Source organism: Phlebotomus papatasi, chromosome 1 (assembly GCF_024763615.1).
Source record: "Phlebotomus papatasi isolate M1 chromosome 1, Ppap_2.1, whole genome shotgun sequence".
NCBI lineage: Eukaryota > Metazoa > Arthropoda > Insecta > Diptera > Psychodidae > Phlebotomus > Phlebotomus papatasi.
The window spans coordinates 90,876,006-90,893,776 of NC_077222.1; the positions used below are offsets into that span (position 1 = coordinate 90,876,006).

General features: G+C 32.7%; 1 protein-coding gene across 1 annotated transcript; it reads right to left on the reverse strand.

The window, feature by feature from the left end:
* Positions 1-645: 645 nt before the first annotated feature.
* On the reverse strand, positions 646-13,429 carry LOC129809693 (actin-binding Rho-activating protein). The gene is made up of 4 exons (XM_055859720.1): positions 12,590-13,429; positions 6,935-7,074; positions 6,353-6,512; positions 646-1,320 (listed from the first exon to the last, which is right to left on the reverse strand). Exons 1-4 carry the CDS (start codon positions 12,632-12,634, stop codon positions 1,075-1,077), a joined length of 591 nt encoding a protein of 196 aa, XP_055715695.1. The 5' UTR covers positions 12,635-13,429; the 3' UTR covers positions 646-1,074.
* Positions 13,430-17,771: the final 4,342 nt, after the last annotated feature.

Genomic DNA, 17,771 nt, shown 5'->3' on the forward strand with positions numbered 1-17,771 from the left:
TAAAAGTTTAAAAAGAAAAATTCTAACTGGTAAAGAAAATCATGTTTTTAATGGTTTTATGCGCACTCTTTTTAGGAGAGTAACTAAAAAAAACAAATCATTTTTTTTTAATTTTTAGTCTCTATTAAATAGAAATTTAATAAAAGTAATATTAAAAAGAATGCAACAGAATCACCTAAAAAAAAAACAAAACTATAACAATGATTTACAAAAACCTAATTATACAATCAGAAAAATACTGAAGAGATATTGAACATTATTTACATGAAGAAATTCGTTTGTAAAAATGTTATTGACGATGATAAACCAAACATGTACGATTGATGTATAGGCTTTAATTGTTGAAACAGATACATTTTGAAGTGGAAAAAATAGAATAAAATAAAACAACAAATTGAATAGTAAAAAAAAGTGTGTAGTTAGGATGAAATCAAAAGTAAATGAGAGTGACTCAAACTCTGTGCTTTCCATGTTTAAACAAAATATTATGAAAAAAAATAAACAGTTTAGGATGAAAACTTTTCGAAATAAAAGAAAAAGAAACTTTGCTGTATTGAAAAAAGAAACAATGTACTGAAGAAAACTTCCAGAATCAGAAGAAAAACATTAAAAAAAAATTAAAACCCACTGAAAGAAAAACAGCTGTTTTATTTTGTTCTATTTCAGTTCGATTTTATTTTACATAGAAAAGAAAAGAAAAAAAAAACATCTATTTTCTTTCTCATAATTAAATTTAATACTGCAAAAAACTATTCATTTCCCTCCAATCTTAAACACTATAGAAAATAATTCTTTTTTTTAAGACAACGAGAGGAACATAAAAATTTTCTACTTGAACGAATCTAGGGGATAAAAAGAAAAAGACCGCGTCTTTCGATTTTTTTTTAAATTAATGACTCATAAAATCTAATGGCTATAAAGTAAGTTTTTGTTCTTTTTTTTTTTGTTTAAATTACATAATTTGGTCGTGGTGCAATTTTAATTGACGGGAATCTCAACAATCGCGCGTGGTTTTGCTTTAGTTGATTCAATTGAAGAAATGCTGCATTCGGGGACATTTCTTGGGAGGGGACTTTACTGAGAGGGTGGATCGAAGTGTCCGCCCTGGAGCATTGCCTGAGGATTTGGGCTGATACTCCGTCTGACTTCGTCTTCCTTCTCGCGAACATAGGCCCGGATTTCTTCCATTGTCTTCAGCATGAAGATGGGAACATCGTCATCTCGACGCTGGAACAGAACTTCACCCTCGAAATCGATCAATTTGTGCTTTCGGGCTCTCAGGAGCAATCCCACTACTTTGTCCGAGATGTGCACGTAAATCTGCAAAAGATAGATGAATATTTGTTTTAACCCTTTTATCTATTTCTTGAGAATCTTTAGAGAAAAGTGTTTTTATCCAAACGGCTCATTCACATCATAAAAAAAATTGTTCGTGAATGTTTTGCGAATATCCACTGAGGACTTACTAAATGCTCCTTGGTTATTAAGTTTTTTAAGGTTTTATTTATATTTTTTATTTTTATTATTATATTTTTTATTATTATATTATATATATTATATATTATTTTTATATTTTTTATATTTATTTCATATTTATATATAAATGTATATTATATATAATATTATATATATAATATTATTATATTATATTTATTATTATATTTATTATTAAGGTTATTAAGTCGATAGGCTTCAGACCTATATCAAAGGTAAAAGGGATGATAAAAAAAACGATTTACGAGCATTACGTAAGTCCTCAAAGCAGGAATTCACAAATATTTACGAACAATATTAACGAAAGGATTTTCTATTTAGAAATTTTCTGACGAAAAATTGCAGAAATAGTATAGAAAATTTGGGAGACAATTATTGTATTAAGATTTTTCGTTGTCATTTTTTTTTTTTTTTGAAAATGGATAGGGGAAAGTCGTCTGCCTTTAAATGCAGCAGCCTTCAAATGTTGCGATTTTTTCGTTGTTCTCGAAAGCATAAATTATATTCTATTAACTATTAGGTAGCTATCCATCATCCTCACAAATCATCAAAAAATGGAGAGCCTAGCTCCTATTTCCTAGATGCTAGATTAAAAAAAATGAAAATGAGCTCTAAACTGTAATTTTGATGTTCCACAAATCATGTGATTTTTCATAGTAAAAATCATTTTACAAATAAATCTTCCATTGTGACACATAGAAGGTTAATCAGGCTTAATATTTCTGTTAATACATTTTGGTTCAGATGACACAATTTTTGTGGGTGGCAAAAATTTGCAAATATCACCCTGCAGCAGCCTTTAAATGCTAATGTCGTGTGCCTTTAAATCCTATCTTTCCATACATCAAAACATGTGAAATCGAACTCCTACTTTTCTCTGAAGAACGTCATACAAATACTTATAACCTGCTATCTTGCTCCGGCCGGGATGTTTCAAGTTGACAATTTTCAACTTCAATGGCTTTTTCTTCCAAATTTTCATGTGTAAAACAGTGCTTCAGAAAAATGTGAAGAAAAGTTATTGTTTAATGTCTTTTGACTGCAGTGATGATTTTAGTGAGTGCGTTAGGCTTCAACCTAATCATTTATAGCCCATTTAGTTTTATTGATTCAATATTCTCAGTGAAAAAAAAACATTTAAAGGCAGCTGCCTCGCGTTTGAAGGCAGACTATGCCAGCTGCCTTCATACAAATCGACATCACTTTTTTAATTTCCTCAGAAGGAAAAACTGAGAACTTGCGAGTGCTAAATGAGGTAATCATATACGCCGAATGAACAAGAGAATTTTTTGGTGTAGTAGAAAATAAAATCCATTTTGTGGATTCTTCAGAAAAAAATCTTAAATTTGGAACTCCATTTTTCGTTTGAAGGCAGACGACTTTCCCCTAGTAATAAAAATTAACGACAAGTTTTCAAAAAATCAGCAACTCACGTTATCATTATCACTTAAATATTTTCACGATGGATAAGAAACATAATTGTTTCCTAAATGCTATGCAATTTTTTTAAGAAAATGTCTACGGAAAAATGTGTATGAACTTTGTGAATTCAAAAGAAAACTATAAAAAATAAGATATTTTTATCAGATATTGATTATCAAAATTAAAAAATTGGAGAGCCAAGACATACAGAATCAAGAGTAGCTCAAATGAGTTATGTATATTTTATATTTTTTAATACTGATTTTCCCTTTTACCGGCTGTTTTCTATATTAGGGGAGACCGAGGCACAATTAGCCAGGGGTAGAAGTAGACAATGGATTTTTCTCGTTTCCCTTAAAATGTACATTGAGCAAAGTATTTTTTAATGAAAGCAGGAACATATCCCCATATTCCCAGAAATATTTATAAGTCTGATCCTGTTATCCTACAATTTAGAAGCATTTTTATATAATGGGAAATTGGTATAAATTTGTAGTTTTGATGTTACAGTTTTTGTCCCAGCATTTGGTTTTCTGAGTTGTTAGTCAAAATCTCATAATTTTACTTTTTTTCTGGTTTAGTTAAGTTAATTAAGAGATATTTTTCACTTGGATAATAATTATCTACTTTTTTATATAAAATGATAAACACTGAAACAGCCTTCGGGGCAAATGCAGCCACTCTTCTCAAATAATATTTGATATTTCCAGTTTAAAATTTCGTCTGGAAAACTGGCGGCAATTAATACCCCAAAAATGACTATATCTTCCCAGGCCGGGGCAAGTGTAGCCAATGTGTCACACTTTTTTCATTATCCTCTCTAGAAAAAGTCAAACATTTTAGAGCTTTGAATTACACTGTTTCATATAGCCAATAACCTAATGCTACTTATGAAACATAAAAATATTAGACAAACCTTATCATTTTTTACAAATTATTCGCGAAAAAAAGCCTCATTTGCTGACTAAAAGTACCCCGGTCTCCCCTATGTAAAGTAAAGACATCGTACATCCAGAGAAGTAATAAAATCACTCAATAAATCATTTTAAGGTGTGTCTCTGCGGTTACTGGTTAATAATGAGATGAGTTCTTTTGGAACGTTGAGTTTAGTAGTGAATTTTTGCAATAAATCAGACTGGTATAAAATTCATCGTTAAAATTAGAAAATGGTGAGCCAAGATAAATATTCTTACTCTTTACAATAGCAAAACTAAAAGATTTAACAACAAACTTCATATTTGATCATATCTAGTGGATCGTATTTTATCCTTAGAACTTTATCGCCATTAATTTGTATTAAATGTTAAGCTCAAATGGACGTAGGCTAATTTTTCAGGATACAGTAGACTCTCGCTCAATCGGCTCTTTTTCAATTCGGCGAAAAATTTTGTTGACAATTTTCACGTTTAATTATGAAGCAAATTTGCTCAAATTCGCTGTAGTTCTTCCTATTTTATCGTGATTCTTTATAATTGAGCACTTTTTGTGGAATTTACAATGACGTTGACGCCCAAATCTATCGATAATTTGGTTGACATTTTGCCCTATATGCCCGATTGAGAGAGAGTCTATTGTATTCGGCTAGTTAAATTTGCCGATAAAAGAATGAGTCGAAAATATCATATCGTAGATGCAAATAATTTTACACTTCTTGGATGATTTTGCCCCTTAGCTTTCGTAAATTTTTCTTTAATCCAATCTACCGTGTCGGTTCGGTTATGATCATCCCTTAAGTGCTAGATTTATAGAGAGGCATACGAACTTCAGGGGTTAAAGTCACCCCTACGGTATACAAAGAGTTTAGGATCCAGGATTAAATGAGGCCATTTATACCGCCTCATTGGACTGATTGAATTTGGACAATTACAGTGCCAGCTTTCTAATCCGGATCGCCGTAATCGGGACGAGTTATTGACGGTTACATTTAAAATCATTTTGAGGTCATGCATGTGTGTTCATAAATGAAAATGAATTATCCTGTGATGTTTTTGTTTAATAAATGAAGTATAATAGTGCAGAATTCTCTAATTATGTCTTTTTAATCTTCTTTAAATCTTTTATTCTAATTCTAGAAAAAAAACCTTGTATTATATTTTCGAGACGTTGAACAAATTCAAAAAATCCATCCGGTTTACGAAGCAGATATCTGTCATATTGCCTCCCAATCATCCGGATTACAAAGCGAGCACTGTACGTACAACCTAATTTGACAAATAATACCGATTTTGGGACAACTCAATCTCAAACCAATGCGACGGTGTAAATATCCTTAATGTTCTTTACATAAATTTCCTTTGCCATGAAACTTTACAGGTTGAATATTCTCAAGGATTAACCTGAGTCACCAGAGTCTATTTGGGGCTTTAGTTTATCTCTGAATTAAGAGGTTTATTACTAGGGGAGACTGGGGCAAAAAGTCACAAAACGGATATTTTATTTTTTTACAAGCTACTCGAGCGCTTCAAAAATTTCTTATTAGCGCAGTTTTATAGGAAATATACCGCTCTACAACTTTGTGAATGTAATATTCCTCTATTTTGTAAGGAAATACTTTTATCGAGCCGATTTCTAAAAGGTAATTTTGTGATTATTCTCAAAAATGCTGGGGCAAATAGTACCAGACAATGGGTATTATCATATTTTGATTCGTTTCATTACGGGCTTTCGTAAATTTGAAAAAAAAATACCTAGAGGACATATTTTCGTAGAAAATTTATTCATCTACACCTTTGTAAAACACCGTTTTCTCTACGAGAAAAGTGAAAAAAAACGAGAAAAGCGCTTTTCAAGCTATTTTAGAAAAAAAAAACACATAAAAGACTGCAAATCGTTTGACCAATGCAAACAACAAGCGGCGAGACATGATAATGACGTTTCTTTTCGCCGTGAGACATCAGAAATTGTTTCGCTTTTTAATTCTTTTTGCTCTAGATACCTTTTGTTACTTTTTACCCCAAGTGGCCATTTTTAATAAAGAGGATTTCTGGAAAAAAGAACTTTTGTAAAGTTGTAAAATAGATAGCTGATTCGTATTCATATAATCCAAAATATTTAGGAAATATTCACCTGGGTATCAATTTTAGAAAATAAGTAGATAATAATTGTTATCTTCTGCAAGGAAAATATTTCAAAAATAGGGCTAAAAATTGCGATATTTTTAATTTTCTAAATTCCTTGTTCGAATTCTAAGAAACTTACGACATTGAAGAAGGTCTATGGAGACTATCTATAGAAAAAAAATTGAGCCGCTATTTTTTTTTACCTTGTAAGATATTGAATTTTGAATTTTTCGTTTTATGACTTTTTGCCCCAGTCTCCCCTAATATTGGACTGCTAATTTGGATGTTATGGACCCGCGACCTCAATAGGGATAAGCGATTGAAAATGAATGAATGAATTAGTAATATTGTAAGGCAAATAGTTTTCATTAACTCACATTAAAGAGCTCGCCGAAGAAGATGTATTTGAGGCCATCATCTTCTGAAGACTGAGGCGCCCCACTGGAATTGATCACATCACACAGCTCCATCATCTCTCGGTAGACATGTAGATTTGCCTTTTGTCCCCGAAACTCAGTTAAACTTCCCGCCACGGGCCTTCGCAAAAGAAGAAGAGCAAAATTATTAGCAAAATATTTATCTCATCGCATGATTGAGGATAAATTGTGTGCATCGTGAGAATGACTCAAGGTGAGAAAGCGCATTTCCCCGGTAATTCAGCAAAAAATAAAAAAAGATGAAGCATAATATTATTATTCATAACAGAAAACTTTCAACCAACATTTGACTTATTTCCACTTGGGAAGTTTAATGTGGTTCAAAGTTATGGTCTTCCGAGCTAGAGCTCATTAACAAAATTGAAATGGTATCTGGCAGAAGTCCAGATTATTGACTTTTATCTCTAGCTATTTTGCTAAACTTGAGGGCATATGAATCATCTCTGTTGATGAATATTTATTTATTAATTATTTTCGATGGGATAGGAGAAGTTTCTGGTTGAATTTAGGGGAGAGACTTACTTTCCATATTCGTCTTTGCTGAACTGTGGTCTGGGTGATCTTCGTCCATCGACATCTGAGAAGGGATTCAGGAGCTGGGAATCATTGTGCCTTTTTGCAACATTGTTGAACATTGCCACTTTGGAAGACAGAGGGGAATCCTGCAATTTAGATTTAAAAAAAACAAAGAGATCACTTGTAAGATCGCCTGAAGATCACTTCCCCAAGAAGTGAAAATGAAGAAATAATTGAGGAAAGATGCGATATTGTGTGAAAAAAAAATGGTGAGATCTCAATTTGCCAGAGAATGTTGGTCGCCCTTCGTGAACATTCTCACGTGCGACAAAAAATGCGATCACGAGACTTTCTATTGTTTTTTTTTATCTTTCTCCCCCTCAAGATGATCAATTAAATGTTGGCAGAAGATTTTTTTTAAATATTTAATAATATATTAAAACTGCCATATCCCAAACTAAAAACAACATTTCTCTCCCACATAACAATTTTTCTTCAATTGGCGATCGTGGAAGATCGTGAAGATCACTCAGTTGAATTAAAAGGCAACAAAAGCAACTTTTTTTTACGTTTATGAATAATACATAATTAAGAAGTCAAACAATTGAAAGTTTCTACAGTTGCACGTAAAGTCTCTCGCTCTTAAACTTTTTTTTTTTTTGGATATATGAATCTGAGAGGAAAAGTATTTTTTTTTAAATGTTTTGTATGCAAAAATCACAACATTATTTTTTCTCTCTTTTAACATTGTCTTTAAATGCGAAAAAGTCAAAACTAATTATAAGTTGGATTGTTAAAATTTCGCACATTTTGCGTTCTTTAGAGCCAATTACGAGACGATTGTCATGATCGTCATGATATTTTCCTTTTTGTCTCTCATCCCATTCACTGATCTTCGGTCAATTCGCTTTTAGCTTCGCAAAATATTATTGACGTCATGCGGAAAAATTTTTGGCACACACTTAAATAATAGAAAATTTATTTTTGAGTTTAGTCATTTCGGCTTTAGGGAAACATTTCACACATTTTGACAATCGCGTATTAATTGCTTTGTTATTTTTTTTTAAAACACGAGGATCGCACTCTGCATGATCCTCGGTGTGACCATAAAAGGAAACACCAGCTGTTTTTTCTGAGGATTTTATTTTGCGTTCTCTTTTTCATGCGATCTTCAAATGATCATCACCCCTTTCACCCACAATTTTTACGTAATGCTGAGTGAGAGTGATTTTCATTGATAATTTGAACGATCGCATACACGAAGATCGCGATCTTGTGAGCTATATTGCTGTGCTTGGCTAGACACAATGATCCACACACGAGGGTATCAGATGAGTGATCGTGTCATCGTCCTCTGCTGTCTCGAGGATCCTGAAGAACCCCCAAAACTAATATCATTTCTCGTGCGATGTGAATTAATGGTGATCATTGGAATTTCAAAGTGCTTTTTATTTCCCAACTTTAATACATTTCTTGTCACTTCGAAGATCACTGTTGATCAATGATCTTTCAGGGGTCTGACGGGGGGGATTCTATGAGATCTTGCATCTTGTTAATTGAGATTATATTTTTGGCACTTCGCCTTTTGATCAGCGATAGAATAGATCAACCTATACCACCCTCAAGTGCCAGGAATCTTGTTAGCATAATCATCACTGAGAGAAAGGTCATGAAGAAATTTACTATAGAATTGTATTCAATGCTTGATAATAATCTCAAATGTGTACTATCTACACTATACACACAATATTTAAAATTCAATGTGTTATTGCAACACAGAAGTGTGATAATAAGCCTTGAAATTACACCTTTTTTAGTGGGAGTTGAAATAAGTTTGGGAAGGGTTGAATTAAACCATATAGGAGTTGAAGTAAAACACGTTAGTGTTACAATAAATGACTAAATTTCGTTCGGCATTTTTAATCAAATCTTATGCTTTGGACATACTTACGACTTAAGCCAAGAGACGGCTTAACGTAATTATAATCAAATTGACTAAATTCCCATCAGTTTCCCACTAAAGCGTTTCTCGACTTAAGCTGAAAAACATATTAGTCAGAAACCGATGGAAATAAAATCTTATCATTATTTTGATTACAATTACGTTAAGCTGTCTCTCGACTTAAGTCGTAAGTCTGTCTAGGGCATAAAGGGCATTTAAATATACTGAGAGAAAGTTGAGTGTTGCTAATAACACTCTATACTTAATCTTAATTTTTTATACAACAAACAATTACACTGATTTTTCAAAATATAGAAATTTTAACAAAAATATTGTTTTTTGAGAAATTACATCAATTAAGCCATATGAGTAATCTTTAGGGTTCAAGCTCATATAACATTCATAAGGCTTATTTTAGCAATCACCGTATTTTGCTGCAATACTCAATAGAAATGTCCTAAAAAGGACTGAAAATTCCAGTGATCATCAGTAAGATTTATTTAGTAACCTGAAGATTAAATAACATTTTTAATCTTTCACGGACCTTTCGATTAATTAATTTTCACTGGTAATATCTGAGATCATCAATCAAGAAATGTGTAAATTCTAAGCTTATATCACATCTACGATTTTTAATCTACAACTCATGATTTCTCATACTTTAAGCAGTCACGAAATCTTATAAGGCTGACCAGAAGTTGTCTGCTACTTTTACAATAGTAATTCTTAGTCATTTTCATGCAGAAATTCTGTGAAAAATATGAGAAAAGACCAGTTCTTCACTGAGAGAAATCCGAAAGTGTTAAAACAAGATTCCGGAAATGTTAATTTTACCCTGCAGTATTGATCCAAAATCGGTGTAAATATTACCCTTTTTAGGTGAATTAGGGGTTAAAAGTACCCTTTTTCATGTTAATTTTAACCTTAATAAGGTGTAAAATTAACATTAAAAAAATGTTGATATATTTTTACACCTAAAATGTGTTGAAGTTCTGAGGAAAAAATGTTAATCGCACCCTCTTTTTTTCTTAGTGTTCATGTGTTACTGGTGACACCATGGTCCTTAAAGGCTTAAATTTACACCAGTATTTTAAAACAAAATTTTATCACAAAAATTTCTATTCTTTTATTACCTGGTCTGACCAGTAGGAGGATTCTGTAACGATATGACAATGTCACATGACAAATTTTTGTGGTAAATTCGGGAGTAGGACAGTATTTAAGCCCAATGAGAATGGAATGGACATTACCAGGAGTTCTATGAAGCTCTTAGTAAGGTAAAGTGCCCTCAAGTCGACCGGTTCCTCAATTCGACTGGTAGAGTTATTTATTCAATTTATTTATATTTGCACTAATTTTAGCGTATGATCTAACATTAATAGGGCAATTATTCCATAAATAAATACGAATCAGTGACAATTTTATGGAAATTCACCATCAAACATTCAAATATTGACCACCGGTCGAGTCGAGGAATCGGTAGACTCCAGGGCACTTTACCTTAACCTATTTTAATCTGATTTTCGATAAATTCATCCGAATTTACCATATAACAAATTTTAAATTTGTCATATGACATTATTATATCGTTGCAGAATTCCCCTACAGGAGGTTAATTTTATAACTGTATGACAATGTCATATCACAAATTTTCATGAAAAATTCGTGAGTAAGATAACAATAAAGGCAAGTGAACATCGAATGGTCATTGCAAGGAACTCTATGAAACTTTTAATAACAGATGTGGCGGATTTTTGACTAGTTCTTTCGAATTTATTCCATAAAAATATTTGAATTTGTCATATGACATTGTCATACTGTTACAGAATACAACTTGTAAAAACTTCTCTGTCAGAGAATCCCTAGTTTTGTCTAGGCAAATTCCGCGAATCTTCTTAGGAAACCAGATATATAACTCACAAATTACAATGATTTTTTTCATGGAACTCAATAAAGTCCTAAAATCCCGTCTAACACACGGGAAAGTACTCTCCCTTCGAACGTTCATGCCTTCGAGTAATATGAATTTACTTTTAGTTTTCCTAAGAGACTTTCACATTTCTATTAAATTAGTTAGCTTATCATCAATATTGAAGGGAAATGTGTAATTTTCTTAGGAAAACTAAAAGAAAATTCACATTATTCGAAGGCATGAACGTTCGAAGAGAGTGTATTTTCCCCTAAGTATTTAATAAGTTCTTAACTCAGTGCCTTAATTTTGAGGAGTTGTAGAACATCCAACTTCTTAAAAACGATTACAAAAAATGAGAAAACCGTCAGTGCTTTATTCGGATAAATAGCGAAATTAATATGATATAATTCTGCTTAAACACTAATTAGGGGAAAGTACTCTCCCTTCGAATGTTCATGCCTTCGAATAATGTGAATTTTATTTTATTTTTCCTAAGACACACATTTCTATTAAATATTTGTTAGTTTATCATCAATTATTATTGATAATTATGTGATAATTACGTGTAAGTTGCTTATTAAAAGTAAATATTTTCCTTTATATTTATTGCAATATGTAACAAATGTAATAGTTTGATATAAAGAATTATTTGACAAATTATAAGGCAAAATGAAAAATTTCATTTGCTAGCTAATTCTACCTCGGTTGCTCCTATAGTGTTTTTTAAAGAAAAATTCGGTATTCCCATATGTGAAAAATTTCCATTTGGATCATGTTCTGAATTAGGTTCTAAGCACAGAAAAAAATATTTTTTTGATTAATTCTGCCCCGGTTTACTCATATTAAAAAGAAATCGATAAACTTGAAAACCTTGCAAAAGTTTACAGAAATTTTTCAATAATTCAAATCTCAGAGATAAATCTTACGAAACCTGCGAAAAGAGACGTCTTTATCTGATTTATTTTTTTATTTTCTGAAAAACATAATAAATTAGAATAAAAGAATTTTTATTCTCGACTGGACCTCCTCCCATCCGACGATCACAGGAGTTTTCCTTTGAATTAATTTTAACGTCGGTTCTTTATATGCTGGACACATCTACAACTTAAGCCCAGAGACGGCTTAACCCTTTAGGGACGAGTGGGACACCGGAGTCCCAAAAAAGAAAATATTTTTTATGCCTATTTAGAGGACGAAATAACATTCTATAGTCAAATTAAATGTTTTTGTTTTTGGGACACCGGTGTCCCATTCGTCTTTAAAGGGTTAACGTAATTATATTCAAAATAATAATTAAACTAAATTTCCATCAGTTTCCCAGTAAGCCGTCTCTCTCGACTTAATCCGTAAGTCTGTATGGGGTATTACATTTTGAGAAAATCTTATTCTGATCAAAATCAGGTGATATAAAAAGACTAAGGAACATTTATTCCATTAAACGTGAAAATTAAAATAGGCAAGAGATGTACAGATACAGAGCCCTTATGTTATGACAAAGACAATCCATAACTAAATCCAATCATAGATGGAGAGTGATAAGAAATTAATTCTAATGGCTAAAACTATTCAAAAATACCAACTTTTTCAAGCCGGAAAAGTCCAAGAGGTTTAATTTAACACACGAGGGTATCCGCAACACCTGTTTTGTGTAATTAGTTAACATCATTTTGTCTCAGTGCACTGTTTGAAGAAATGTCTCAATGGGCACATTCTTTTATGTAGGATTGGGTAATTCTTGGGCATGCATTCAAGATCAAGAGGACGATCTGTCTATTGATCAATCATCTGAGGAAGTACCAGTACTCACCACAAGATGCCTAATGGCTCCCAATTCATGATCAACATCCGTCATTTCCGCCTATTTACTCAAACTGCCGTCTCGCGATGAACAAAAAGCTGCCTCTGAGGAATTTCTCTCCGAACACGATCACTTCCTTCACTTCTGTCAGAAGCCTCCCACCAGGACTTGTGCAGTCTGGAAAAAAGTCTTGTAAATTCTCCTCCACAGAGCCGTGAAGTTGAAGAGTCAATTTTCTTTTGGATTTTTTTTTGCAATTTCCGAGCACTTGTTATTTTTTTTTTATTCACAGAGATGTCTCGAAACTTTGTTTTTCGTTTGTGATCTTAGAAAGTGATCGATGGTGGGAAAATGCTGCACACGCAAGAACACAATTTTTCTTTCTTTTATATAAATTGTCTCAGGGAATTTCTCCAAAATTGCTGAACTGAGCACTTTATCACGGAAAATTTAGGTTTGGCAAAAGAAAACAGAAATAAAATTTGGGAATTTTCCTCACAGACTCGATTCAAATGCGATTTCAATCGTCAACTGACTCGATCTTTGTGGATTTTTATTTGCGCGGGAAAATTGGGTGATCTTTGCTCACGGATTGTCTCAAGCCAAATGACTAGAGGCCAGACGGTGTGCAAGAGTTTTTATTTAGAGGAAAAACTGTCGGTGGGGAGGGATGCTCGCAATTGTGCGAATGCTTGGCGCAGATGAGGTGGGAAAGAGTGGCTTCTGCAGCTGATTTTAATTTTAGCTGCGCGATCAGAGAAAGGGTGATCATCTCTAAGTATGCGGGAGAGCAGGAAGAAGAGATGATCGTCTGTAGAAAATGCAGAACACAAGAGAATGTTGTGATCGATTTGGACTGCTTTCTGTCTCAACTTCCTCTCCCAAAAGAGACTATACTCTCGCAAAAATTATTTACGTAATTTGTGTGATTAGATCGAAAAAAGAAAGAATTTTAATAAGACAAATTCACCCCAAGAAAGATGATTAATAATTTCTCTGCGGCAAATTGGAAAATTGCAGAATGAATTTTAATTGAATGACTTTTTCAGCTTGTATCTTACGTGATCGCATGCATCGAGGGATTTTCCTCTCGACATCGCTCCTACGCTAAAAGACGTGATCTTCAGGGCTGTCGCCAAGAAGATCTTGGCAGTGAATTTTCACGATCAGTCCATTCACATCCCATATCGAGCCACAATTGCGATGTGATTTAATGGCAAATGAGAATCTACTTAAGACATTGTAAGGCAGGAGAGTCATAAAAATGTGATACAGCAATATTTTTTTTCTCTCTATTTTAGAAAGAAATTTATATACATACTCTTCTGCCTCATGTCGACCTTTCTTCCCAAAATAAGCCACACTTACTCGCTTTTTGGCTTTTTCAATTGATCGCGGAAATCTGCCTTAAGCATTTTCCACCACTCAGCGTCGCCGGAAAATAGATTGGCGTACACCAGAGCGTAAACATTTGCAAATTCCACAAGCTTGGAATCACCAGCGTGGGTTCATTCATATTGGACTATTCACCTCTTCTCTCTCTCTGGATCTCATCACATAATGTTCGATAAAAGGCAGGATGATCCATCTTTTTCGATCTAGATCATGAGCCCACATTGAAATCGTCAATTGGCCATTCATAAAGAGCGCAACCGAGGTGAAAATTCTCAGAGAATGAAGTCACTTGTGACGATCATTTGCGCTTTTCCGACTGTTTTTTTCTTTTATGATCACATCGCAATCCATAAAAGGAGATCACACCGAATGATCTTTCTATCGTCATAGATTTACATCATGGACATTATGCAAGAACTTGCCAGAAACCTCATAACATTCAATTACTTTGAAAAGCCATTAAAAAAATAATTCGATCATTTTCTTACGTGAGATTCTTCGTAATTTCACCTAATACAATCTTCCCAAAATTGTACGGCCTCCGATCGGACTCAAACCTTGCCAAAATGCGCCTCGCAACTCCCATGAATCCCGAGTGTCTAGAAAGAAAAAAATATTTCGTAAAATCGTTTGTTAATATTTGTGAATTCCTACTGAAGAGTTACGATATGCTTTGTAAATTGTATAACCCACAAAAAAGTTCGTAAAAAACGTAAGTTCGTAAAAAAGTTCGTATGCCGAAATTTGGCACACTTACCCTACGAACAATTTTACAACTTTTTTTCTGTGTAGGGGAAACTAGAACAGTAGGGGAAAATGGTCTGCCTTTGAATGAAAAATGATGTTCAAAATTTGAGATTTTTTTCAGAGTAAACTACAACATGAGTTTTACTTTGCACTACACCAAAAAATTCTCTTGTTCATTGAGCTTCTATGCTTACCCCATTCAGGACTCGCAAGTCCTCAGTTTTTCCTTGTGAGAAACTTGAAAATGTGATGTCGATATATTCAAAGGCAGCCTGCATGGTCTGCCTTTGAATGTGGTTAGGCAGCCTTTAAATCTTAATTTTTCACTGAGAATATTAGGTTTGTAACATTAAACGGCCCATAAATTGATTAGCATGAACCCTAATGCACTCAATAAAACCACCACTGTAGTCAAAAGTCATTATACAACAACATTTTTTACATTTTTCTGAAGCTCTGTTTTTCACTTGAAAATTTGTAATAAAACGCAATTGAAGTTGACAATTGTCAGTTTGAAACATCCTGGCCGGAGCAAGATAGCAGGTTATAAGTATTTGTATGACATTCGTCAGACCAAAGTAGGAGTTCTATTCTGCTCCCGGACAGGAAGCAGTCAGATGTTTCAATGTATGGAAAAAGAGGATTCAAATGCAAACAACATTAAGATTCAAAGGCTGCCGCAGAGCAATATTTGCAAACTTTTATCACCCACAAAAATTGTCTCATCTGAATCAAAATGTATTTGGAGAAATACCATCCAAGAATAACCTTCTATGATTCACAATAGAAGTTTTGTTCGAAAAATTATTTTGATTATGAAAAAACCCATAAATTGTGGAACATCAAAATTACAGTTTAGAGCTCAGTTTGGTTTTTTTGCCCTAGCACCTAGAAAATAAGAGCTAGGGTCTGCATTTTTTTTATGACTTGTGAGGATTATGAATAGCTATCTAATAGTTAATAGAAAAGAATTTATGCTTTCAAGAAAAATGAAAAAATTACAATATTCAAAGGCTGCCGCATTCAAAGGCAGACCACTTTCCCCTAGTAAACATGAAGTAGTTGTAAACACTGATTATTATTATTTCTATCCGGAGCATGTCGATGATATCTTCAGTGGACACGAAGCCCCCTATCTATGAATTCTAAGTCTCGTTCTCTGAAATCTAATATAAAATTTTACACTATACCTACCGACCGTTTTTGATCGTTTTTCCTAGCGCGTTCTGCCAAATAACAGACCGTAGTAGGTAGGATACTCAACGATTTTTTCTTGGAAAAGAGGAAAAAATTAAAATTTAAACACTGAAAAATATATCAAATGCGTATTTTAGGAAATTCATAAAATTTGAAAATGACATTACACCGTTTAAATATGTTTTAATTTTAAAAAGTTTATAAATCGGTCAATATGACTGGTCTTGATTAACTAATGTGTTTGAGAAAACAAGTGAAAAAAAAATGATTAAAAAAATTATTTTTTCAAATTTTCCTTTTTGTAATTCGCAGATCTTTTATTTATATTTTTCAAAAAAAAAATTTATTTTATGTCATATTGTATTGTATTGTATTTATTTCTTCACTACTATCGACAATCACATGTGACTGACCCACCTTACCTTGTGGCCATCGCCGTCTTAGTGTTGATGACCAACCTTCAGGGTAAAACGATGGAAAACCCCTTCGCAGGTTGTGTGTTTGTCAGGTTTACACTTTTACAATATTTCGAAATTGTGAGTTTGTCCATGAGTGTCATAATGGTAAGACCGAGAGCCTAGCTATAACAGCTGTTTGGCTACTGTTCAGCAAAATAATGCATTAGTGCAATAGAAAAAAAAGAAATGAAAGCGGCACAAAAACTACAAATACTCCAACATTCTAATCTTTTAGGTCACTAAAATTCTTCAATGATCAAATGAGGGGACCCCCACACGCACCAACAGATGTCCAATCAGTTTACCTCCAGCACAACTTCTAAACATTATTTAATTATATTTCTACTTGAACTTGAGGGGGTAATCCACAGCATCAATTTAAGAAAAAGAATCAAAGAAAGTAAAAAAAGGAAAAATAAATAAATAAACAAATAATTAAATAAACAAGGGAGAGGAAAACAAAAAGAAAATTAAAGAAAAAATAATTGTTTTCCAAAAGTTGATCATTTTTAATTCGTCAAAAGTTTGTTGCCTCATTTAAAAAAGTAATTCAAAATGGTTAAAACATGCAACCAATTTAATGTAAACCGGTTACATTTTGAATTTCTGTCATTTGAGAGGCAAGTGGTGGGTTTGTACATTTCTAAAGTTGTCAATAAAAGTATAAAATATATAAAGTAAAATAAATAATTATATAAATGTATATAAAAGTGATGGTAATAATAAGAAATAATATGTTTTTTTGGTAATTTATAATTTAGGTTAAAAATGGCAAATTACAAAAAGTTAAAAGGTGAGAAATCGTTCAGAGATACCAAATTTTATGGAAATTCACGTCAGTGTAGGGGAAAGTACTCTCCCTTCGAATGTTCATGCCTTCGAATAATGTAAATTTTCTTTTACTTTTCCTAAGAGACTTATACATTTCTATTAAATAATAGTTAACTTATCATCAATTATTGACAATTACGTGATAATTATTTTATAATTCGGACAAAGCTACTGATAGACCCAGGAATTCCATTCAAAGGCTTGAAAAATCTAAAAAAGGTTTTTGAATTTCAAAGATATTTCATATCTTTCATATATAGTTAAACTTTATTCGTTTCATTCGGGCAATAACTTTTGCTACCATTCCGACCAATTCGACAAAATCTTAAAAATGGAAATAATTAGATCAAGTGTGCAAAGTTCTGTTCTGATCGTTCATTTGTCGTAATTTTCATTATGCCAGTTTCGTAGGATTTCTTGTTCCTATTATCAAAAAACTGAAATAAGCATTTATGACAATTTTTTTTATTTAATTTACTAAAGGAATTTTGTAGAACTGTAAAAATCTGGTAATCCATCAGAGCTGTGCCATCCCTCATCGCAACCAAGGTCTAGTAAATAAA